Here is a 26,749-nt window from a genome sequence, read left to right on the forward strand (position 1 = left end):
AACTAGAAGATATTATGCTAAGCAAAAGAAGTCAGTCAGAGAAAGACAATTATCATATCATCTCACTCATATGTAGAATTTAAGAAATAAACAGAGGATCATAGGGGAAGAGAGGAAAACATATATCAAGATGAAATCAGAGAGGGAGACAAACCATAAGAGACTCTGAATCATAGGAAACAATCTGAGGGTTGCTGGAGGGGAGGGAGATGGAAGGATAGGGTAACTGGGTGATGGCCATTAAGGAGGGCACGTGATGTAATGAGCACTGGTATTATATAAGACTGATGAATCACTGACCTCTACCTCTCAAAATAAGAATACATTATAGCCTAATTAATTGAATTTCAATAATTTTTTAAAAATAAGACTGTGTACTGGTATTTAGTCTTTTACATGATATTGATGCCAAACAGATATAATCAGTGATTCATGATAATGATAACTTAAAACAATTCTCTAATTAATTAGACAGCTGTAATGTATAACATCTGTAATCTCAAATTTGAAAAAGTGCTGTCAAAACCACATAATTACTACTCATCACACAGACTCTTCAATTTCTCTGTTACTCTGTTCTGCCTCTCGGGTAACTTGACCCTTGGGAAAAAAGCCAATGTTCATAAAACTCCTAATGTCTATAGACAGCCAATAATGGAATAGATATTAGTTATTAATACCTACTCCTGTAATACCATTCCTAATGGTAAGAACTATTTATAACTATATGTATTAATCAATAACAATGAATCTAAAAGGGAGTGAATCTCTCTGTGGTTCTCAATCCCTTGAAGCTGCTGAGGGTGAAAACCAGACCCTGTGCAGGAAGGTGGAAACCCCATCTTCAATTCTCCAGCATCTGGTTCCATAATCAACTCCTTTTTTATGTTCCCCACCATCTACTTCTCTTCCAGTCACCCTTTTCCTTTGTTAATTCACTTTATTTGAATGATTTTCATTCACGTTGTTTTACATCCTTCTGGTCTTATTCTCAGACTTAAAACTGTATGATAGATGAACATAAAATATTCCTCAAAGCTCTAGTACCTTTTGAAAATAGTATGTGAAGTATAGTGGGTCTCCCATCTCCTTTTCTCTGAATATTGAGATCAGAAAAACAAAAAGCAGTATCTATGTCTTTGCTCTTCTATTCCCACTGAAACAACATGAAAAAAGCATGCTAGCTTTCTGTCTGCCAGATTTATTCAACCACTGTTACCAGTCTGAAAACTCTAGGTCTGTTTCCTGAAAATCGTCAAAATTATTGTAATAGATAACACTTATTTAGCACTTAGTGTATGTCCAAACACCTTCTGTTGTTTTCTTGTTTCAACTCATTTCGTCCTCAAAACACCTATAGGAGAAAGAGACTATTTATCTGCCTTTAACAGATGAAGAACCGAACACATCTGGCAGCTGAGAAACTCACAGAGAACACACAGCAGGTAAACGGGGGATCTGGGGATGGAAACAGTTTGGTCCTTGTGTCTGTGAACTTAAGCGCTGTGTTTTACTGTGTATTGGAAATGGCTCCTATATAAAGGCTTCCATCCCCTCAATTTATTTTGACACATTTGTTTCCAAATTTAAAAAATCAATATGACTTCTAAAAGTAGAGCAAATAAAGGTGGGGATAAAGGAACAAGCATAAGATTATTTAAAATCCTACCACCTGTATGACAACAGACGATAGCTTCACTTTTGGTGAACATAACATAACATATAATGATATTGAATCACAACGCTGTGCACCTGAAATCAATGTAACACTGTATGTCAATTACATTCATATTAAAAAATGTTTTTCACCCCACCACCTGTAGAAATTTGGGGAAATTCTAAACCTCTACTCATGCAAATGTCATTTGTACTGCCCTCCCCCAGTAAAAATATTTTTTTACTACACTTTTCTGGACTTATCGATATCTTTCCATGCTCATTAATGTAGACTTAATGACCTTTTAAAAACTGAATATATCCACATAATCAGCCCCTTATCATTAAACATTTCATATTATAAGAAATGTTAAAGTAAAATAACATTATACGTTTTCTGTATTTGTCTATTTTCTTTCAATTAATTCGAAGACCTAGGATGACTGAGTTACAGTTAAAATATTTTTTACTTTTATGACTCAACTGCCTTCTGGAATGACTGTACACTTCACATTTCCCTTCAGCTGAGAACGAGAAGCACTGCTACCCCCGTTCTACAGCAGCAACAGGCTTATTCATTCCTTTGAGGAGAAAACATTAAAATGGAATCTGCTTTCTGAACTTGAGGTAAATGTAGAAAGTCCTCTTCAATCTTTAGCTTTAGAAGGTAATTCATAATTCAATTTATTAAAACTTTACAATTTTATTTTTACATTTAGCCTTCTAATCATCTAGAATATACTTTGCTGTGAGATGTATAGTAAGATACTTAGAAGTTTATGTTTCCAGTGTTGAGCTACATGTTTGATAACCACTGAATGCTCTGAATTTAGTACATAGCCCTCCATTATCGGATTTAATTGTATTGCCCTCTTTATCATATACTAAGTTCCCTAAATTGTATCACATTCTTAACTGCATTTTGTTCTATTTGTCCGTTCCACTTCAGTCAAATTGATCATTGCTTAATTAGCACGGGTTTATGACATATCCCAATATCTTTTACAGAAAGTATTCTCTTTTCTCCAACTGGCACCCACTTCATTTCTTTTTCAAAATATCCCTGGGCTTTGAAATGGACGTTTAGATATCTCCGTAATGCTCCAAAACATTTCCGCTGGGCTTTTAATGGGCACCGCAGTTATTGCTCAAGATGGTTCAGGCAGAATGGATATTTTTACGACTTTGTGTCTTTTTTCTCTATTTGCATGGATTCATTTCCTATTTTAATCTGCGTTTCAAATGTTTCAAAAAAGATTGTTTTTTCAAATGCGTGCATATATTACACATTTGTTTGACTTCCAAATGAGAACTATGTAGGCCAGACGGAGAAGACAAAATGACAATAGAAATGAGGAAGGAATTGAAATGAAAAATACTTGAGAGTAAAAGTTGTGCAACTGGCACTGGAAATGCTAAGGACAGAACACTACCCAGGTATCTATACTGGGTACTGGGGAGAACAGTAATGACATTTATTAAAGCATTGCAGTAAATTAAAATATTATAAATTTGGTTTTGACATATTAACTCGAAGATGGAGGTGGAACTTCCATTTGTATATACCTCATACTGCTTTGGATAGATTACTCTGGAGCAAGGGATAAAGCTACAGATTCAGAATTCAACATGTAGGTACTAGTTAAAGTGAGTAAACTGATATTGAATAAAACTTTTCCCCTCTGGGCAACAAGAATCCTCACAAGGGTTTTAAAAAGATACAAGTGGAGGTATATAATGTAAGATTCGTATTTTTAAATCCTTTCTGTCATCAGACCAAGGTAAACTGGCATATAAGACTTTGCTGAGTGACTGGTTAGGAGAGATGTTTCCAACATACCTTAAGAAAAAAAAAAGAGCAAATACTTATCACAGATTCTGAGTCACACCAGAAACTAAGGTTGAGCAGAGGAAAAATGATTGCTGTGTTAGTAAAAGGTACAGAGAAGTCAGAAAGGCAGAAGAATAACTAGGAAAGGGCTATCATAAAAATGGTCTGAATGCATTCAACCAATTAACATAAAATCTGCTTATAGTTGATTAAAGAAGTTCCAGTTTATTTTTCTCACGTTACAAGAATAAATCTGAAGGGAAGCTATTGCAGGCTTTAATGAAGTGATTCAACATGCCTTTGGGTTTCTGGGTCCTCTCTAAATTTTTACTGTATCATTTGTATTATATGGGCTTTACAACTTTGCTGTTCCTGCACCTTTAAGCATATCGTTTTTATTAAATGCAAAAAAAAAAAAAAAAAAAAAGAGATCATGAAAATAAGCTTCTTTACATGAAGCTTTGTCTTTTCATTTGGAAGGAAAGCTCTCCAGACAACATTGGTTTACATCTCATTGAACGTTTCTTGGTCACATATCCTATCTTAGATTAGTCCATGGCCAGGGAAAATGGGATTATAGTAACTGGTTTAGAAAAATCATATATCATGCTCTCAACTTGGAAGAGATCTACTGTCTTCTCAAATCTAGAGATTTCAGCCAACCACTAGAACAAATGGAATTTCTATTGGCAAGCAGTGAGAAGACAACTGGCTTTATAAATCCAAGGAGCCAAGGGCAGAGTGAGTTACAGAATTAGGGGCATGATAAACAGCATCAAATCCTGCAGAGAGATCAAGGAAAATGATGATGAAAAACTGATTATTGTATGATGTGTTTGGAATCCAGAGTATCTTTCTATGAACAAGGAATTTTGGAAACTGAATTCTCTTGGCCTATTAGAGAACAAAGAGTGAGGAATGCCAATGAGGAATTAGGGAGAGAAAGAAAATCAGGACACACAAGATTTAGAGATTTGATTTTTTAAACATAATTTAACTAGGTAGGTGCACCTGGGTGGCTCAGTCGGTTAAGTGTCTGCCTTTTGCTCCAGTCACACATGATCTCATGGTCCTAGAATTGAGCCAAACCTCAGGCTCCTTGCTCAGCGGGGAGCCAACTTGCCCTTCTCCTTTTGCCCCTCCCCCCACACTCAGGCATGCTCTCTGTCTCAAATAAATAAATAAAATCTTTGGAAAAAAAAGAACTTAACTATGTAAATAGGTAAAAGGAAGCAAAAAGTAGAAAAAGTTTAACTGATGGATCCTTAAGGAAGATCCAGCATATACTGGAAGGTTCCAGCCTTGAAGAGCACAGTGCCATGGTTAGAAGCATGCATTATGGTGTCCTAGAGCTCTGGATATAAGTCCTGGGTCTGACACTTGATCCCTCTAAGGCTCAGTTTCTTCATTAGCAAAATGAATGTAAAAAAAGCATTTCTTACAGAATTCTGTGAGTTTAAATGAGATAATGTGCTTTGTACAAAGTTTTACATAAATGCAATCTATTAATCTTATAATTGTTCAATTAACAATTTTTACTTACAAGTATTCAGTCTCTGTATCTAAGAGTTTAACTGAATATAGAGACATGTACCATGACAATAGTTATGAATCAAATTATGAATAATCACAATCTGAGCACTTGACTTCCATGGTAAATTATACAAGATTAAAAAAAAAAAAACACATATACAAGGTGAAACAAGGTGAAAGGCATTAAACTGTTTTGGCCCAAAGATCTCTATGTGACAACTGAAATAAATTTAGGTAAGGAGAATCAGCAAATTAGTGTGAGAATATTACTGTGAAGTTGACAGTAATAGCTGAGATTGTTCAGGTGACAGAACACCTAGTAAGTGGTCAGGGGAAATGTCTAGAAATCCTTGAGAGGCAAAATAAAAAGAAGTGAAAATGGAATAGAAGGGAAGTAACACCATTTGTCTCCATCTAAAATATTAGAAATTTTCTTCTCTTTTTATGTAATCATTCTCTTGATCACCATAATGTTTCCATATCCTTAATTTTTTTCTTATCCAATTAAATATTTCTAATTTAGGAGATGTACCCCAAAGAGCAAACTAGCAAGAAATAGGAAACTTACATTTGTGCCACTGACTGTGTCTTTTTAATCATTTTCTATCCTCAGGTGATTTGGAAAATCAGCTCTTCCAACCAAGTCAATGGATGGACTAAATAATTCTGTGGTTTCTGAGTTTGTGTTGCTGGGACTCTCTAGTTCTTGGGGAACTAAAGTTTTTCTCATGTTGATATTTTCCTGGATCTATTTAGGGATCATCCTGGGAAATCTCTTCATTTTCTTTTTGGTAATTTTTGATTCTCACCTACATTCTCCTATGTACTTCCTGCTAGCCAACCTGTCACTCATTGATGTGGGGGTTACCTCTACCACAGTCCCAAAGATGATCAGGGACCTTTTAAATGAATACAAGCTCATTTCTTTCCAAAGCTGCATGACACAGATATGCTTCATCCACATCATGGGAGGAGTGGAGATGGTGTTACTCATTGCCATGGCATTTGACAGGTACACAGCAATCTGTAAGCCCCTCCACTACCTGAATATCATGAACCCTAAAATCTGTGTTTCATTTGTTATTGCTGGCTGGGTAACTGGGGTGATCCATGCTATGTCTCAGTTTGCTTTCATTATAAACTTGCCCTTTTGTGGTCCTAATGAAGTAGACAGCTTTTACTGTGACTTTCCCAGGATCATAAAACTTGCGTGCACAGATGGAGATAAGTTTGAGTTTATTATTGCTGCCAACAGTGGCTTCATGACTATGGGCACCTTCTTCCTGCTGATCCTTTCCTACATCTTCATTTTGGTCACGGTCTGGAAACGTTCTTCCAGAGACTTATCCAAAGCATTTGTCACTCTGTCAGCTCACATCACTGTGGTGGTTCTTTTTTTCACTCCATGCATGTTTCTCTATGTCTGGCCTTTCCCCACATCATCAATTGATAAATACCTGTTCATTGCTGACTTTGCTATCACCCCCATTTTAAATCCCATCATATATACATTAAGAAATAAAGACATAAAGGTAGCCATAAAAAGACTGAGCAAACAGGGACATTATGCCAGACTTTGCTAACTGGCTGTATCTTTGGAGCTCTAAAACCATACATCCATCTGCTCTTTGGACACCTCTACTCAGGCAGCTGACATTTAAAATAGAACTGGACATATTATCTACCTCATGGAACAAAATTCTACTGCTTCTGTACAGCATTTATTCATGACCTTGGCTACCATGGGAGATGTGAATCTACCGTGTAATGGTATTATTTTATTATTTCAGCAGACAGCAGTAATATTTGCTAAATAATATTTTATAATTGAAATTGTGGTCATTTTGACAATAAGTAAGAACGTAAGAAAATCCCTTCTGCTTCCCATCAGTACAACCCTGCTTGGGAAAGTCCGGAACTATCACATTGAATGGTTATATATGTAGGAGTAGTAGCTCTACTTAGTTACTTAGGTTGGTTTCCCTTAGAAGATCCAAAGACTACACTGTATTGCCTGTAGTTGATTTGGAAGCTGATTTTTAGATGCACCAGTAAGGGAACAGGGAAGTGGTGTTGAGAAAGGAAAGATGATTATGTTGGTAACATAAGTGGAATGTAAGCAAACCGTAGTCCTCCAGGAGACTGTATAGATTCTGTGATTTAGAATTATCCCCACTGAAGGGCAAGGTATTTGAAGCGTTTCTTCATCTGTAGAGGGTTCATTAACTCCTTAGCATGCTTGGCCTTTCCCACAGCCAATATTGTGTATCGATGTCGAGAAGCCAGAGACAGGCAGTGAGACAGACTTTCTGGTGCTGACAGTAAAGAACCATCTGCAATAAAAGTAAACTTAAAAGCAGCCTCCCAATATTGCTTTGCAACTTAAAGAAGTACTACTTAAACATTTTACTCCAGTGCACCCCAAACTGGTAATTGAGCACAGAGAATTCTGTGATATAAAATATTTCTCTGTTTTCCACAAGTCTCATAAAACCAGCAGTTCAAAGTAGGCCACTCAGCCATGAGCATGGTTCTGCAAGTCATGACCAGCCTGTGGGATCACGTCCCACAACTGGCCATCACAGACTGCCCACAAAAGCCTTCTGACCTCCTCAAAAAACACAAAGTGAAATCTTGGTTCCGATCCAAAAACTGTAGATGTAGGTGAAAATAAAGTTAGATTTTTCTCACACCTACAAAAAATTCAAATGAACTGAAAGATATTTTACATCCAACTCTAGAACTGTTATGATAAAATTCACTTTGGTTTTTGGCTCTGAATTTCAGAAAAGGCAAACTAACTAATGATGTCTCAATTTAGGGGAACTTTCCAAGAGGTCCCAAGAGACACAGCATGGATAATCTGTCTATAAGCCTTTCTCTATCCACAACACAGAGCTCTAATGTTTCCCATTCAAGACATTACTTTATGCAAAATAAACACATCCGTTCCTGAGGATAACACTTGTTATCTGATAAAACTTGTCCAAACAAAATGTATTGTTTTATCATGTTCTGACTGTATTTAGGCCCTTAATAGATTTAGGACTCAGCTTTTTTTCCACAAAGAAAACTCTGATCCTAGATAATGATGTCTCCTAATGTAATACATCTTATACTCTATAATAAACTCTTAGCTTCTCTCTTACTTCTCTTCCTCCCTCACATTTCAACCAAATGTCACAGTATTTCAAAACCAACTTTCCATATATATCAAATTGGATGTTTCTGGAAGTTTTTTGAACAATTTTTTAAAATTTTATTTATTTATTAGACAGAGAGAGAGCACAAGCAGGGGGAGCAGGAGAGGGAGAAGCAGGTTCTCCACTGACCAGGGAGCCTGATGTGGGACTTGATCCCAGGACCCTGGGATCATGACATGAGCCGAAGGCAGAAGCTTAACTGACTGAGCTACCCAGGCACCCCTGTTTCTGGAAGTTTTACAAAGTTTCTGGAAATATCAAGGGTTTCTTCTCAGGTAATTCCTGGAATGTCTGGACTCTAGAGCAAAAACTTTCCCGCACCAAAACAGATGCCTCCTGTACAGTCTTAGAGCTCCCTACCTATTGACATTCAGGAAGGACTGTTCTCACTTCATGATTCACAATTGTCCTGTATGAAGAGATGGTCTTAGACAGAGATTTATAATGTCAGTTACCAGAAATATCCAAACAAAAAATTGGCTGCTAATAGTGTTGTTCACTAATAGTTTATGTCAGGAAGAATCTGAATGAATTATATGGAGGGAAGCCTCTCAGAATGCTATGAAAACCAGTTATTTTCCATGGAAAAGGAGGAAGCTTTTAAAACTTAACAGAATCAGAATGGCACGTTAGAAGTAGGAGTCAGAGGACCTAATATGTATACCCAAGTCATGCTTCTCTCCAATTTTGTGGCTTCTTGCAAGATATGCTGAGATACATTTCAATGTAAAATCCATTTCATGGCTTATAATAAAGATTAGATATTACAATGTGAATGGAAGCTCCCAGCATGTGAAGTGTACTCAGGTTCTCTTTTCCTGATCTTTCCTTTTGATCTCTGCATATATTCACCCCCTCTTTTAAGAGAGTTCTGTCTTGAATATTTGAAGATAAAAATATTAACTCTTGGAACCTAAAGATCTACTTCTTCAACCTTAAACATCTTGTATTTCTAAAATGTATTACTACAGTATTCTTTATCTGGCTAGTAACATACATTAATTTTACAATATTATCAATACTCTGTGATTTGTAAATCAACATAAAACAGTTTTAACACCTTTCAAGGCATGGACTTTGGTGTCATCTGTAGCACTCTGGGTCTCTTTCACCTGAGGTGTCCCGATAGGCTGTGCTCTATGAAAACGGTCAATAAATCCTTTTGAGTTTCCTAGAGAAAATTAGATCCTTCCAACTGCCTTTTTGTGTGCTGACAATCAAGTACACTAAAAGTAGCTCACAATGCCTTGCCTTACCACACACCCACAGGAAACAGCAGTGATAAAAATTAAGCCATAAACACAAGTTTGACAGTTATGTTAATTAGGATTGGTAAATTTTGCCCAAGCCATTGTGGCCATACAGTTAACCCAAAGTGATAAAATTTCGGCATAAATCGTGTTAAAGGTATTTTTTACAATAAAGTTAAATTTTAATTAGCCTGCAAAGGGCTACAACTAAAACAGAAATAACCTACAAAAGTTACTTTAATATTCCTGACTACATGATAGCTAAGATCCAAACTGAGAATAGATACCCCTTATGCTTAGCCCCAAACTCAAATAATTATTATGACAAAATAATTCATCAGAGTACTACCAGCAACAGCCTGAAACTCAAAGGACTGGGCAAGCTTATATCTCTTCAGAGGAGCCTGTTCCATAATTGGTAAAACCCAACAAACCTTACCAACTCTTGCAAATATAGTCTATATACCACCACCTTCAACAAACCCTAGAAAGGAATTATAGTAAGCACAAATATGAAAACATTAAAATGTCCTGGAAAGTGTGTTTGGACAGATCAAAGTGTACCTTAAGTAAAACACCTAGTTTACACCCAGGAGATCTCATTTATTATGAGCACTTGAACGAAAGCTAGCCCAAACTTACCAGACTCAAATTTTTAAAAAGATCTGATTTTTCTGAGAGACAGCTCTCTTGACTGAGAGCATGGGGGCAGGGGAGGGCTGGAGGAGGCAGAAGAAGGGGGAGAAGCTAACTCCCGCTGAGCAGGGAGACCTATGTGGGGCTCAATCCCATGACCCTGGGGTCATGACCTGAGCCGAACGCAGACACTTAACGGACTGAGCCACCCTGGTGCCCCACCAAACTCAATGATTACAAATGAATTAAACAAAACACTTATTGAAAATTAAAAGCAGAAGAGATGAAAATTTTAATCGGTGCTATAGAAAAAGTACTATAAGAGAATGATAAAAGAAATATTAAAAGCACTAAATAGCAAAGTTTACCATCTTTTAGTTTTGCATAAAGATTTGCCTAGAACAATTAAAGAGAACTTAACTGCCCTGAAACCAGGTGAGCTACCTACAAACAGTTTATAGGAAGAGGTGAAAAGCCTGTCAAGCCTGGTGATAGCTATCCAGAAGAGACTATCTGATAGTTATCCAGAACAGAATTTTACTTCAACTTTAAACTTACCCTAAAAAATAATAATTTCAACATAAATTTAGATACGAACCTAAGGTACAGCCTTTAGATACAGGATACAATCTTCTTTGGAGTGTAAGTATAAACAACACCATAGTTGGCCTAGAAGTAGCCACCAACTGAAGTATTCAAGCTCAACCATATATTCATCTAAATTCCAACACTAAAGACCAACTGCTAACCTAATACTAGATTAATCTATTCATTAATAGAAGGTATACTGTTCATCTGAGTAACAAGAATTATTTCTCCTTGCATAAGCTTATATCAGTATAGATAATCACTGATAGTTGACAATAAAATAAATTTTACATAATTCCTTACTTATTAAATTAATTGTTAACCAAACACAGGTATGCATTTAAGGAAAGATTTTAAAAGTAAAAGGAACTCAGCGAACATAAACCTCACCTGTTTACCAAAAACATCACCTTTAGCACTTCTAGTATTAGAGGCACTGCCTAACCAGGGATATCCATTTAATGGCCATGGTATCCTGACTCTGCAAAGGCAACAGAATCATTTGTTCCTAAAATAAGGACTTGTACGAATGGCCACATAAGGGTTTTCCTGTCTCTTAATCATGAAGAGTCAGGAAGGACATAATAAGATGAGAAGAACCTATGGAGCTTTAATCAATCAGTCCAAAAAAGAACAAAAAATTTAGCCAAATTTAAAGGATAAAGAAACTTTAACCGGACTAACAGTTTTGTTTGAGGTAACTTCAGATAACAAAATAACCTCCAAGTAATTAAAATCTAGATCAACCAGTCAAAATGTTTTATCACTTATTGATCCAAAATATGGATCAACAGAATAAGTTACCCTAGGGATAACAGCACTATCCTATTCTATATAGTCCATAGGGTTTATGACCTCAATGTTAGGTCAGGATATCCCAATAGTGTAACTACTAGTAATGATTTGTTTGTTCAACTATTAAAGTCCTGTGTAATCTGGTTTTAGATCTGGGTGACCTAGGTCAGTTTTATCTGTTCCACATTTCTCCCAGTAGGAAAGGATAAGAGAAATAAGGACTACTTTACAAAATTGCCTTCATACTAATAGATGAGATAGTATTAATATACCTAACCCTGCCAAAGAACCGGGCTTGTTAGGGTGGCAGAGCCCAGTAACTGCCTACAACTTAAACCTTTATTGCCAGAGGTTCAATTCCTCTTCCTAACAGCATGCTCAGAATTAATATTCTGTCATTGATTATGCCTATGCTATTTGGCTGTAACATTCCTCACACTGATCCAGTGAAAACAATTAGCCTAGACACAACTTCATAAAGGACCAAACATCAGTTGGCCTCCATGGCCTACTACAATCTATCACTGATGCTCTCAAGCTATTCCTTACAGAACCATTACAATCACTCATATCATCAATATCCATATTTATTGTTGCACCAACCCTACCCCACACTTTAGCCCTAAGAATATGAATTCCACTCCCCATACTGTATCCATTAATTAATATAAACTTAATAATAATTAATTAATTTATACAAACTTAAACTGTTTGTATTAGTCATACCTAGCTTAGCTATTTATTCCATTCCCTGATCAGGATCAGGCCGAGCTGCAAATCCAAAATTCCCATTCATGGGAGCCCTACCAGCAGTGGCACAAAAGTTTCATGCAAATTGACATCAGCAGTTATCCTCCTACCAGTCCTGTTGCTATACGGATTATTTACACTCTCCACACTATTCTCAAGAATATCCGTGACTAATTTTTCCATCTTGATGACTAGCTGTAACATGACTTATCCCAGCCCTAGCAGAGACCAACCGAGCTCCACTGGACCGACAGAGGGAGAATCAGAACTCATTTCTGGTTTCAACACTGACTATGTAGCAGGTCCACTTGCCCTGTTCTTCCTAGTAGAAAATGCTGTTATAATAAATATTTTTACAACAGTTCTGTTTTTAGGAGCATTCCACAACCCCTACATACCAGATTGTATACAATTAACTTTATTATCAAACCCCTTTTCCTAACTATCTCTTTTTTATGAACCCAAGCATCCTACCCATGAGTCCAATATGATCAACTCATGCATCTCTTATGAAAAGCTTTCTACCATGAAGACTACCCCTTTGCCTATATAGCATGCAGCAATGCTCATTAATATATCAAGCATTCTAGCATAAACATTAAGAGAATTAGTTCGATAGAGTAAATAATAGAGCTTAAATCCTTTTATTTCTAGATTATAGGAATTAAACCTACTCCTAAGAAACCAAAATCTTCATGCTACCATTACACTATATTATATTGTTAAGGTCACCTGAATAAACTATCAAGCCCATACCCAAAAGGATGATTTATATCCTTCTCATACTAAATATCTCCAAGTCTCACTATCATCTTACTAACGATCATTGTAGGAACCGTAATTGTAATAATGAGCTCATGGTGACAAATAATCTGAAATGGCTATGAAATAAATATAGTAGCTATTTTTCCAGATTTAATTTAAAAAATTTAATTCACAAGCCATGGAAGCATCCACCAATGTTTTTTTTTTAAGATTTTTATTTTATTTATTTGACAGAGACAGCCAGCGAGAGAGGGAACACAAGCAGGGGGAGTGGGAGAGGAAGAAGCAGGCTCCCAGCAGAGGGGCCCGATGTGGGGCTCGATCTCAGAACGCTGGGATCACGCCCTGAGCTGAAGGCAGACGCCCAACGACTGCGCCACCCAAGGCGCCCCCCACCAATGTTTTTTTTTTACCACAAGCCATTGAATCAACACCCACCACTCAGGATTCTCACCCAAATGAATATTCAAGAAATAAAAATATGACATCATTTGCCATCATTAACAGCAATTAGAGCACTACTCAATCTATATTCCTACATACGATTAACTTACTCCACATCGTTAACTCTATTCCCATGAACAAACAACATAAAAATAAAATGACAACTTGAAAACATGAAACAACCAACCCTTATATCACCACTAATGGTAGTGTCATTACTTCTCCTCTTAACACCAATATTATCAGTACTGGACTAGGAATTTAGGAGCTTAGTATAGACAAAGAGGCTTCCAAGCCCCAAGCAAGTGTAATTCACTTAATTCTTGAAAAAAATAAAGATGATAAGACTTTATGCTATAACAACCGAATGCAAATCAAATGCTTTCATTTAAACTAAATCCTTACCAGATTGGTGGGCTTTCACCCCACAAAATCTGAGCTAACAGCTAAATATCCCGGGTAACAGGCTTCAATCTGCTTTTCCTGCCACTTAAGGAAAAAGGCATGAGAAGCCCCAGCAGAACTGAAGCTGTTTCTTTGAATTTACAATTCAATATGTTATTCATCACAGGGCTTGGGCTTGGCAAAAAGAGGACCCAACCAACCTCTCTCTTTAAATTTACAGGCTAATGCTTGCTCAGCCATTTTACCTATGCTCAAAAACTACTGACTATTCTCAACAAACCATACTTTATATCTACTCTTTGGTGCTAACCTGGAATACATAAGGTACTGCCTTAAGCCTTTTAATCGGAGCTGAACCAGGTCAGCTGGGAGGTTTATTAGGTGATGACCAAATCTATAATGTAGTTGTAATCACCCATACATTTGTAATAATTGTCTTTCATTTACACCTATCATAACTGGAAGATTCAGAAACTGGCTAATCCCATTAATAACTGGAGCACCTAACATAGCATTCCTTTGAATAGTAACATACGTTTCTTTTTCTTTTTCTTTTTTTTCCAGAAGGAACCACTGAAAACGTTGCTTTTTCATTATATACACACATATTTTACTTACATAAAACAGATTGTATTATATAGAAATTTGTATCCCTTTAACGTTCACACATCATTAAATATTCTTCAAAATGGTTTTTCATGATTGTATAATATTCCGATAAGTGAATGGTCATGAGTTTGAGCCCTGTGTTAGGCTCTCCACCAGGCATTGAACCTGCTTAAAAAATATACATAACCTATGTTTCTGACAACTCCCACCATCACTGTTACTTTTGCTAAAATCATCAATAGTTGAAGCAGGTGCTGGAATGGGTTCAACAGCATACCCACCTCTAGACAGCAATCTAGACCATGCTGGAGCTTCTGTTCACCTAATCGTTTTTCCCTACATTGAGCAGGCATATCCTCAATGGTAGGTGCCATTAATTTTATTACTGTAATTACTAATATGAAACTACCAGCCATATCTGAATATCAAACAGCACTATTTGTTTGACCAGTCCTAATTACAGCTATGCTTTCACTACTATCATTCACACTTTTAGCAGCCAGAATTATTATATTATTAATAGACCACAACCTAAACACTGTTTTCTTCAATCTCACAGGATGGCATCCAATTTTATATAACCACTTGTTCTGATTTCTTGGTTAGCCTGAAGTCTGCATTCTTATCCCACTGGGATACACAATAATTTCGCACATAGTTGCATACTATTCAGGGAAAAAAGCAACTTCTTAATATATAAGAATGTCCTGAGCTATAATATCCATTGTTTTCCTAGGATTCAGTGTATGACTTCACCATATATTCACAGCAGCTATAGATGTTGATACATCTATATTATATCAGTTCTTATGATTATTATCATTCCTACAGGAATAAAAATATTTAGTCCACTAGCAATCCTCCATGGAGAAAATATTAAATGCTCACCAGCCACACTATGACCCTTAGGTTTTATTTTCTTATTTATAGTAAGAGGTCAAACAGGAAATGTTCTAGCAAATCTATCATTCCACATTGTTCTCCATGATATATATTATAGAGTAGCACATTTTCATTGTGTCTTATCAATATGAGCATTTTGCCATTATAGGAAAATTTGTTCATTGATTCCCGTTATTGTCAGGTTACACTTAACCTGAGCAAAAATGTATTTCACATTTATATTTGTAGGCATTAACATAACTTTCTTTGTACAACACATTCTTGACCTTTAAGGTATACCATGACATTACTCTGACTACTCAGATACACATACAACATGGAAAACCATGTCAACCATAGGTTTGTTCATCTTATTAATCGCAATATTAATAGTTTTCATAATCTGAGAAGCATTTGTATTCAAGTGAGAAGTACTGACAGTAGAACCAATGACTACTAACTGCAAATGACTACATGGATGCCCACTACCATCTCATAAATTTGAGGAACCTACCTAAGTAAATTTAAAATAAAAAGGGACAGAATGAAGCTCCTCCAACTGGCTTCAAGCCAATATCATAACCACTGTGACTTTCTCAGACATTAGTGAAAAATTATATAACTTTATCTAAGTTAAATTATAAATTCAAATCCTCTAGATCGCCACGGCACATCCATCCCAACTAGTTTTTCAAAATGCAACATCACCTGACGTAGAAGAACTTTTACACGTTCATGATGACATACTAACTAGTTCCTAACTAGCTCTTTAGTCCTCTGTATCATTTCATTAACATTTACAACTAAATTAACCCACACAAGCAAAACAGATGCGCAGGTAGAAACAGTCTGAAATATTCTGCCAGCCACTGTCTTAATCCTAATTGCCCCGCCACTGTGACAAATTCATTATATAATAGATTAATAATCCTTCCCTAAACGTAAAAACTATGAGCCATCAATTATATTGAAGCTATGAGTATACAGACTATGAAGACTTAAACCTCCATTCCTATATTTTCTAATTCCAGTCTCATTTTCCAAGCTTGCCATCTGCCCCCACTGTGGAAGGCAGAACACTTCTCCTTTTACATACTATGAGTGTGAATGCAGACTAAATTAGAGAAAACTTTTAAGTAAGTTGTACCAACACTAATGAAAAATGTTTATAGAATATCTTTTCATATGCATAGGCTCCATTCATTCCATCTTTTTGAAAAGAATTCTCATGAAGACTTACATTATTAAATGTAAACTACCATATGACCCAAAATCCCACTCTTGGTTATTTCCTGAAGTGAAATATAAAGATCAACACTAACCTGTATAAGAATATTCAAACAGCTCTATTCATAATTACCAAAAATTGGAAATAACCACGGTGTCTTGGACTGGGGAGTAGATAAATAAACTTACTACATCTATACAATGAGATACTACTTAGCAATAAAAAGAAACTAATACATGCATCAAAATAGATGAATCTCAAGTGCAGAGTGAGAAAAGCCAGACTCCAAAGGTAACATATGATTCCATTTTTATGGTCCTTTAAACAAGGACACCATAGGGACAGAAAAGAGATCTGTGGTTTCCTGAGACAAGGGAATGGTGTGTGGCTGACCACAGGAGAAGTTGCTGTGAAATGAAACTGTAGTGTATCTTGGTGTGATCTGGTTACCCAATTATATATGCATGAAAGCTGAGAAGCAGCCTGGTTATTCTTGAGAAGTACCCAAACATTTCAGTATTGTTAATATTTCTGGAAATGTGTGTGAAAGTAGAGATAAAAACAGAAGGAACTATTGAATATCTACATAAAGACTATTTGGAGCCCCAAATGCCTTCCTTGACTCAGCTCCCTAAGTGGCTGCCCTGTCTATTCACACTCTGGTGGAAGTCTGGGGTTTTATTCCTCCAGAGGTCTCTGAACTGCAGGATCCCAGGCAGGCGCATACCCTAACCTGAAACCTAACCCTAGCCCTAATCCTGGAGTTGAGGGGGATAAAAAAGAAGATGTGGTATATATTACTCAGCCATAAAAAATGAAATCTTGCTGTGTGCAAGGACATGGATGGAGCTAGAGTGTCTTATGCTAAGCAAAATGAGTCAGTCAGAGAAAGACAAATACCATACGATTTCATTCATATGTGGCATTTAAGAAATGAAACAAACAAGTACAGGGGGAAAAAAGAGAGAGAGAGGCCAACCAAGAAACAGACTCTTAACTATAGAGAGCAAACACATGGTTACCAGAGGGGAGGTGGGGGGTGAATTAAATAGGTGATGGGGATTAAGGAATATATGTGTTGTGATGAGCACTGGAATGTATGGAAGCATTGAATCACTCTATTGTATGCCTGAAACTAATAGTACACTGTATTTTAACTAACTGGAATTGAAATAAAAATTTAAATATGTGTGTGTGTAACTACAGAACTAAATACTTAAAGGACTTAATTTTAATACATGTAAAGTGTATGTGTCAGAAATTATAAATTGCAAAACCATTTATGAAATGAAAGAAATACTTTATTGCATTACAAAGTTTTCACTCTTCTTAAGTTTCAGAGCAATCATGTACTTCCTCAAACTCCACTCCAAACCAGCATCCTTCCCCAGAGGGTACGTCTCATTGATCTTTCACTAACAGCTGTAAGGCTTGGGAAAGTCACTTAGCCTCTTTTTGCCTGCTTCTCCTCTGTAAATGGATCTATGTGTTACCATGATTGCACCAGATGGTGCCTGCAAAGTGTGTTGTAGCTCGCAAGCAAGAGAATAAGCGTCGAATCTTTATGTTCTCAGATTGAGATGGTCATGGACTCCAGAACTCAGAGCACAAAATGGCTCATGGAGCAAATGAATTAATGTTTTGAGATCCAGATAGGAAAGACATGAATAAAACTCTGAAAGGGGAAAATGAGACAGCAAAGAGGACAGAGAAGGGCAGGACCAGTAAGGAATAAGAGAAAAAGAAAGAAATGGGGAATTTTATTAATAGCCTTTCACATCTAATTTATTTATTTATTTATTTATTTTTTTAAGATTTTATTTATTTATTTGACAGAGATAGAGACAGCCAGCGAGAGAGGGAACACAAGCAGGGGGAGTGGGAGAGGAAGAAGCAGGCTCATAGCTGAAGAGCCTGATGTGGGGCTCGATCCCATAACGCCGAGATCACGCCCTGAGCCGAAGGCAGGCGCTTAACCGCTGTGCCACCCAGGCGCCCCTTCATCTAATTTATTTAAAATCAAAATTAAGAACATACACAAAAGGGTGATAAAAGACAAAAGTCTACGGTGATATGTACACTCCTCATCATTGATGGGAACAGTAACAGAAGGATGCACTGCAAGACGGTAGGTGTTACCTCCCAGAGCGCATGACATTGGGAGAGCACAGATGAAGGGGGCCTTCACTCTTTGCTCCAAATACATCTACTATTAATAGTTGAAATCTTATTAAGTTAGATTGCATGCATATATTATTTCTTTAATAAATGAATGAATTAAAAAGTAGCCTTTCATTATCTTTCCATCACTTAGAGAAATGCCTCTAATACAGTTTATACTCAAACTGTAAATATTCAGGACCTGGCTCAAGGAAGGACTGTGAAGGCTGAGACCTAATATCCCTCTGAAATCCAAGAAAGCAAGGTTGAAGTAGGCCCTTAAATCATGAGCATAGTTGCAACACACCAAAGGTGAGCTAGTTGTCGACTGCCCATCTACATAACTCATCTGGCTTCTGGTGGGACTGGAACTGACATCTCAGTTCACTTTATGACATGGTAGATACAGAGCAAAAGAAAGTTATAGCCTCTTAATAAACAAAGTAATTAAACATTTGAACTTACTTCTCTTACATTTTTACTCGTATTTAACTGGACTAACTTGGATCTAGCTTTGAAAAGGGTGGATTATTGCATGATGCCCTTCATGCCCAACTTTTCCTCAGGGAAAGTTGGAAGCGAAGGATCCCCAGGACCATGACAGAGAAAGCCTTTCCAAATACTTGGCTCTATTTAAACCACAGAGATGGAAAACCTCCAAGCTCAGAGGCTACTCCTCACACTGTATACTTGGCACGCTGAGGAGGACACAATCCTACAATACTGCTCACAGCAGAAAATTAACTGGACTTCATTTCACATAAGGTAGACTCTAGATCAAGGCCTCTCAGTAAGCAAGGAAGGAACCAGTTTGAGGGGTGATCTGTGTAAGGTGAGTACATCCCACATAACTGATGTTTGAACTCACACTTTTAATGTCTTCCCCTTATTTTAAGAATAAATTCTCTCTTTTCCCCTGAAGCATGGTTTTCCATACCTATCTGTAGTGTTTAGAGTTCTGAATGTGTTATTCAGTGAATGTCTTATGGGAAAGATTATGGGTTTTCTCTCCCAACAAATCCCTGGGACTTCTGAATTCCTAACAGCATTTCACACACTAACAAAAGCACTGCCTATTTACATTCTTAGAGGCTCCCAGATGTCCAGGTTGGGGGAGACTGGTTCTCAAAACACTTCCAACTTATCCTGATATTTTCTAATTCCTTCTGGATTTTACTTGTTTTACCTTTCCTCAAAGTAGCAAATGGAGAAATGCTTCAGTAAAAAATTAATAGGCCAAAGTGCCTAAAATTTAAAATCAAACAATGAAACTGAATTGATTTTAATGTGAACCTGTATATTTCATTCCTATCATTATTAGCCAGTTATAATTATTCATGTCTCTGTTACCTTTTCATTGAACAAAATGTCTTATTACAGAAATCTTATTTGTTTTCTTAGTCTTATCAAAATCATGGTTTCTACCAGAAGCGATCTTCTCCTAGGGAAGTTATATTAGAAGCTTTGGAGTCAGACAGGCCTCCGTTTTTTAAGATTGATTGATTGATTGATTGATTATTTATTTATTTGTTTGTTTGTTTGAGAGAGAGCACCAGCAGGGTGAGTGGCAGGTGGATGGCGTGGGAGAAGCAGGCTTTCCACTGAGCAGGGAGCCAAACTTGGGGCTCAATCCCAGGACCCCACGATCATGACTTGAGCTGAAGGCAGATGCTTAACCGACTGAGCCACCCAGGCAGCCCCAGACCTCAGTTTAAATTCAAACTTTATTATTTGTTATTTTACAACTTGGAAAATATGTAATTTCTGTAATGTATGTATATAGTTTGTGATGTTTATGTTAAATATTCTTATCAAAAAAATAAATACATAATATAAATAAAATAATTAGAATCAGTAGTGAGATGATAGTCACAAGGATATCACATCCACATGTTGCTTTTGTTTAAAAACAAAAAAGTCTTATTTTTTTTTGAGGAAAAGAAAAATTTAGAAGGAGAAAGAGCAAAACCCAACAGAATGAAACATACAAAAAAAGAGGAGTATGCAGTTCAAAGGAAAGGAAAAGCATTTAATCCTTAAAAATGGGAAAACCACTTAATCTCACAATAAGAAATTAAAACTACATTCAAGGGGTGCCTGGGTGGCTCAGTCGGGTAAGGGCCAGACTCTCAGTTTTAGCCAGGTCCTGACCTCAGGGTCTTGAGATGGAGCCCAGCATCAGGCTCAGCACTCAATGCACAGTTAGCTTGGTATTCTCTCTCCCTCTCCTCCTGCCCCTCCCTGCCATGTTCACGCTTACACGCAACTCTCTCTCTCTCAAATAAATACATCTTTAAAAAAATAAAATAAAACTACATTTAGTTGCCATTTCTCAACATCATATGACAATAACACTGCACTGGAGAGGCTGGAGAAGAAACAGGTAATTCGTACACTGCTGGTGGAAATCTAAAATGCTTTAACCCCTATGGAAGGAATACAAACAGACAAATAAAAAGCAAAACATATAAATGCTTTTAAGGGCTTAACATAGATTTGGTACATATTAAAAGCTACTTAGTCAACTCTATAATCTGAACTTCATAGCCTGAGAAAAAAAAGATACAAGAAAGAATGGAAAAAGAGAAGGACTTGGCCTCCTGGCTTAAGGAAATAGTAAATGTATGTATTTTCACAGAGGTCAATAAGAGTATGTCAATAGTTTAGGTACATATGAACTTAGACTTTATATTTTTTCCAATGAAGTACAGTCAGAAGTAAAACTAGTTTGCAAATCTCAGGAAAGAAATCTCTGTTACTAAGGAGAACCAAGGACCAGTCAATATATTTTCAAAAATGATGTTACTCAGACCAAGGAATACATGTGTTTGTGGAAATATCCTTTCATGGGGAGATTCTAAAGGCAGGGAAATACTGGATATTAGAAATCCATAGTCAGCATCTGAGGTTTCTTTTGGAACACAAATATCTTTTCTCAAGTCATTTGATGAACATTTTTTCCCAGAGTTTGTGAAATAATTTGGTTCAGTATAGTCTGCTAACACATATCCACTTAGCAATAGATTTGTTTCTGAGAAGCATGTTTTGTATCAGAAAGGTAGCATTCAATTATTGCCCTGGGGCAATAGAACCTTGGAATATATTTTATCTTATTTTATATTATCTATTTACCTTTTTAAAGATTTTATTTATTTATTTGACAGAGAGAGACAGCAGGAGAGGGTACTCATTAGGGGGGAACTGGAGAGGGAGAAGCACGCTCCTCAGTGAGCAGGGAGCCAGGCACAGGGCGTGATCCCAGGATGCTGGGGTTATGACCTGAGCCAAAGGCAGATGCTTAATGACTGAGCCACCCAGGCGCCCCTCTGAATATATTTTAAAGCTGTGCATTCTCCCTGCAGAAAAGGTAGATTCAAGTTCAGGGGAAATTATTTCTGTAATACATTACTATTGACATTTTTTATCAGAATACACGTTTGATTCCAATAACAACTGTACTTCTAATAGGTAAGGTTTTTGACCTACCCTTCTTTACTTAGCTCCCCATCTTGACTATAAGACTGTGTCTACCTTAAATTCAAGAAAACTTTATTTTCAATTTTGAGTAGTACAATGGTAAGATTTGAATTTTGCACATGAGTAGAAGTTGCCTGCTCTCTAGCACCTGAGCTTTAATGAGGTCTTTCTTTCCATTCTAGAAGTTCTTAGTTCATCCCTTTCTTTGGGCTGCATTAGAACACCATGTACTAAATGGAGAAAGCAAATCAGTCCGTGGTGTCTGAGTTCATTTTTCGTGGACTTTTGTGATTCAAGGGAGCTCCAGACCTTCCTCTTACTGCCTTTTTCAATGCTCTACCTGCTGACTATTGTGGGCAACCTCCTTGTCGTGCTCTTATTCATCACTGACCCTCATCTCCAATCCCCAATGTACTTCCTCTTAGCCAATCTCTCATTTGTGGACTTCTGCCTTTCCTCAGTCACTATCCCTAAACTGACCACAGACTTCCTAAAGGATAGTAAGACCATCTCCTTCGGTGGCTGCATGACCCAGATCTTCAGAGTGCATTTCTTTGCAGGGGTGAGATGGTGCTGCTTGTGACAATGGCCTATGATCGTTATGTGGCCATCTGCAAACCACTCCATTACTCCAGCATCATGGACAGACAAAAGTGCATCTGGCTAGTTTTGATATCATGGATCATTGGCTTTGCACATGCCATGAGCTAACGAGCCATGATTTTTGATCTGCCCTTCTGTGGACCCAGAAGAGTGGACAGTTTTTTTCTGTGATATTCCTTTGGTGATCAAACTGGCCTCTGGGAATGTTGATAAATGCTGACAGCGGAGTTTTGGTAACAACTTGCTTCATTCTCTTACTAATCTCCTACAGCTATATCCTAGTAACTGTTCGCGTTCACTCAAAGGATGGAGCATCAAAGGCACTCTCTACCTATACTTCCCACATCACAGTGGTACTGCTATTCTTTGGACCCTGCATCTTCATCTATCTGTGGCCACTTAGCATCACTTGGGTAGACAAGTTTCTTGCAGTGTTTTACACAGTAATCACACCTCTCCTGAATCCAGCCATTTATACATTGAGAAATAAAGAGATTAGGAATGCCATAAAGAGACTGATAAGTCAGCATATGGGATAATTTTTAGTTTTTACATATAATCAGAAAACACATCCCAATTTGGCCACATTTTGACCTCTAAACTAAACTGGAAATGTGACTTATTCATATCCAGAATCTTGAAGTATTCCCAGATGTATACAGTTTGTGTTTATTCCATTACAAAAATATGTTCAAAAATCCAACACTGGGGATGCCTGGGTGACTCAGTTGGTTAAGCATCTGACTCTAGATTTTGGCTCAGGTCACAATCTCAGGGTCATGGGATTGAGACCCATATCAGGCTCCATGCTTGAGGATTCTCTCTCTCCCCTGCCTCTCTATCCCCTTTCTCTCTCAAATAAATAAATAATTATTTCTTTAAAAATCCAACACTTGTATTCCTACCACTTGGAGAGGATAGTAATTGATAATCATAATTTGCATAAATATGCCTTTGTATTTATTCAAAGGTTGCCAGATGATAACAATGATAACTATAAAAATGATCACTGCTACCATTATTTAACACTACTGATGTTCCCAACAGCACGCTAAGCATTTTACCAAGCTTATGTATTAGTACAAAACCACTCTGGGTTAATTATCATTATTTTCATTTCTAAAATTACATGTTTTACTCACCCGAACTCTAACTTAGCTAGAGAAGACACTAAGGGTATTTGAGTGGTCTGCATCTACTTAAAAATAAATGAATCTAATGTAATGGTATTGCCCATGTACTCCATAGCATCACCCCTACAGTTCGAGTTTCCAGGTCTTCATTGTTGATATAAAGGTGGAGTTGCTCTTGACATTTTTGTTGTTAAATACACAGGAAGAAGTATTCGCAATCCCTTGAAACGTTATTTCCTCAGGTTAATAAATGATTTTTATGATTATAATTTTACCTTACATTAAAGAAAAGAAAGCTGGGAGAATGGGGAAAGACAAGAATGTTCTTCTTCAAAGCAAAAGAAATTTTAAGTGATGAGAAGAAAGCCAAAAAACAACCATCAGTGATAACAACACAATAATTTTATACAAAGATCTTAAATCCTCTTAGAAATGAATAAAAAAGATGACCTGAAAGGGGAGACCAGGAGCAAGGAGTTTGAACAGGTATTTATTTCTGAAAAGAAATACCACAGGACACTACACACTCAACCTCATTAGTAATCAAGAAAATGTAACAAGATCATAATGAAATACCACCTTGCACCTGTTAAATTGGTAAGAGAAAAAAATCTGACAGTAACAATTATTCTTGAGAACATATACTGAAGTGTATTAATGGAAATGTTGTGCCCTGCTGGTGGGTGAAAATGGACTTAACCCTTGAAAAGCAACTTGGTTTTGTCCTGTAAAACCAAACATGTGAATACACTGTGTGTCAGTAACTGGCTGCTACTTGTTCCCCAGTGTCCATATGCCTATTCTTCCTGTTCCCAACAGAACAGCCCCAAGATTCATCTGGACACATGGCCACCCAGCTGCAGAGTAGATTTCCTAATCTCCACAGCTAAATGTGGCTACAGGACTGAGTTCTGGCAACAGAATATAAGAAGAAGTAATTTGTGCAACTTCAGCCATCTCTTGAAAGACTCCACTTCCTTTTCCCCCCGTCCCAGTGGCTGGGACATAGAACAACTGGAGCAGATGCTTTGGAGTCACTAACGAAAGCTCCAACTTGAGAGGAGCAGAACTCATACTCCAGCCAGGAGACAGATGGACTCCAGAAGGAGCTGAGACAACTAAAATGGAATTGGTATGTTCTATCTACCATCCTACCACTGTTCATTGCATGCTTTTCTTCAAAACGTACTTACATTGTTTTCTATACTTCAAGTATTATAGATTGCAATATTAATGCAAAAATAAAGGAAAGGCTTTCTCTGTGGCCTTCAAAAAACAGTAAGAACAAAAACCCACATACCACACAATCTTTCTTCCTGCAGGCTTCAAACAAGGCATGTTCTGGGCAGTAGACCTAACCAATTTTTGCCTTTGAGGGAAGCCCTCAACCAATGACCCCCCAAAGTGTATGCTGTATTATACATAAATAGTAAAATATACAGAAGGAAAATGTGTGTGTTGTGGTGTTACTGTTAGTAGGGTTAGACTGGGCAAGACCAGTCATGTCAGCATCTTATAATCTTCTTAAATGAAACTGTTATTGTAATAGAGCATATATTATAGCCCTGGATGATGCATGCCATTTTCTGAATAAAATTAAATTGACATGCCTTTAAAATATCCTAATTTCTAGCTCATTCCTGTGAATAGAAGAAGAAAAGTCATCATTTCTTGTGTCTTATCCCTATACCAATACCTAAAAAGTTAATATTACCCTATCAATCTCTATACCAATAAAATAAAGTGATGACTGGGTATTTACCCCAAAGATACAGACGTAGTGAAAAGAAGGGCCATATGCACCCCAATGTTCAGCAGCATTGTCCACAATAGCTAAATCGTGGAAGGAGCCGAGATGCCCTTCAACAGATGACTGGATTAAGAAGATGTGGTCCATGGGGTGCCTGGGTGGCACAGCGGTTAAGCGTCTGCCTTCGGCTTAGGGAGTGATCCCGGCGTTCCGGGATCGAGCCCCACATCAGGCTCCTCCACTATGAGCCTGCTTCTTCCTCTCCCATTCCCCCTGCTTGTGTTCCCTTTCTCGCTGGCTGTCTCTATCTCTGTCGAATAAATAAATAAAATCTTAAAAAAAAAAAAAAAAGATGTGGTCCATATATACAATGGAATATTACTCAGCTATCAAAAAGAACGATTTCTCAACATTTGTAGCAACATGGATGGCACTGGAGGAGATAATGCTAAGTGAAATAAGTCAAGCAGAGAAAGACAATTATCATATGGTTTCTCTCATCTATGGAACATAAGAACTAGAACGATCGGTAGGAGAAGAAAGGGATAAAGAAAGGGGGGTAATCAGAAGGGGGAATGAAGCATGAGAGACTACGGACTCTGAGAAACAAACTGAGGGCTTCAGAGGGGAGGGGGTGGGGGAATGGGATAGACCGGTGATGGGTAGTAAGGAGGGCACGTATTGCATGGTGCACTGGGTGTTGTACGCAACTAATGAATCATTGAACTTTACATCAAAAACCAGGGATGTACTGTATGGTGACTAACATAATATAATAAAAAATATTACTATAAAAAATAATAAAATAAAATAAAGTGATGATGACATAACTAATAAAAATATATAAATAACTACAGTTATAAATTTAACATTCTGAAAATATTTTTAAAAAGAGAAGTACAAACTATATCAAGAGCTGTTTGCAGAAAGCAAGTTTGGATGTTTCCCCAAACCACATAATCATGAAACATTACACAGATCTGTCTACAGGCATTCATGGGGACATATGGCTTCTTGGGACATTTTTAAGATGAAATTATCTCAGCTGTAC

At 37.1% G+C, this 26,749-nt stretch overlaps 1 protein-coding gene and 2 pseudogenes across 1 annotated transcript; all 3 read left to right on the forward strand.

Annotated features, from left to right (window-relative positions):
* Nucleotides 1-5,667: 5,667 nt before the first annotated feature.
* Nucleotides 5,668-6,603, forward strand: LOC125281534 (olfactory receptor 4F21-like). The gene has a single exon (XM_048215299.2). The coding sequence runs from the start codon at nucleotides 5,668-5,670 to the stop codon at nucleotides 6,601-6,603; it is 936 nt and encodes a 311-aa protein (XP_048071256.2).
* Nucleotides 6,604-14,127: 7,524 nt separating this feature from the next.
* On the forward strand, nucleotides 14,128-15,865 carry LOC125281533 (cytochrome c oxidase subunit 1-like; annotated as a pseudogene).
* A 6,581-nt stretch (nucleotides 15,866-22,446) lies between these two features.
* On the forward strand, nucleotides 22,447-23,354 carry LOC130542361 (olfactory receptor 4K15-like; annotated as a pseudogene).
* Nucleotides 23,355-26,749: the final 3,395 nt, after the last annotated feature.

Source organism: Ursus arctos, unplaced genomic scaffold (genome assembly GCF_023065955.2).
Source record: "Ursus arctos isolate Adak ecotype North America unplaced genomic scaffold, UrsArc2.0 scaffold_33, whole genome shotgun sequence".
In the NCBI taxonomy this organism is placed as follows: domain Eukaryota; kingdom Metazoa; phylum Chordata; class Mammalia; order Carnivora; family Ursidae; genus Ursus; species Ursus arctos.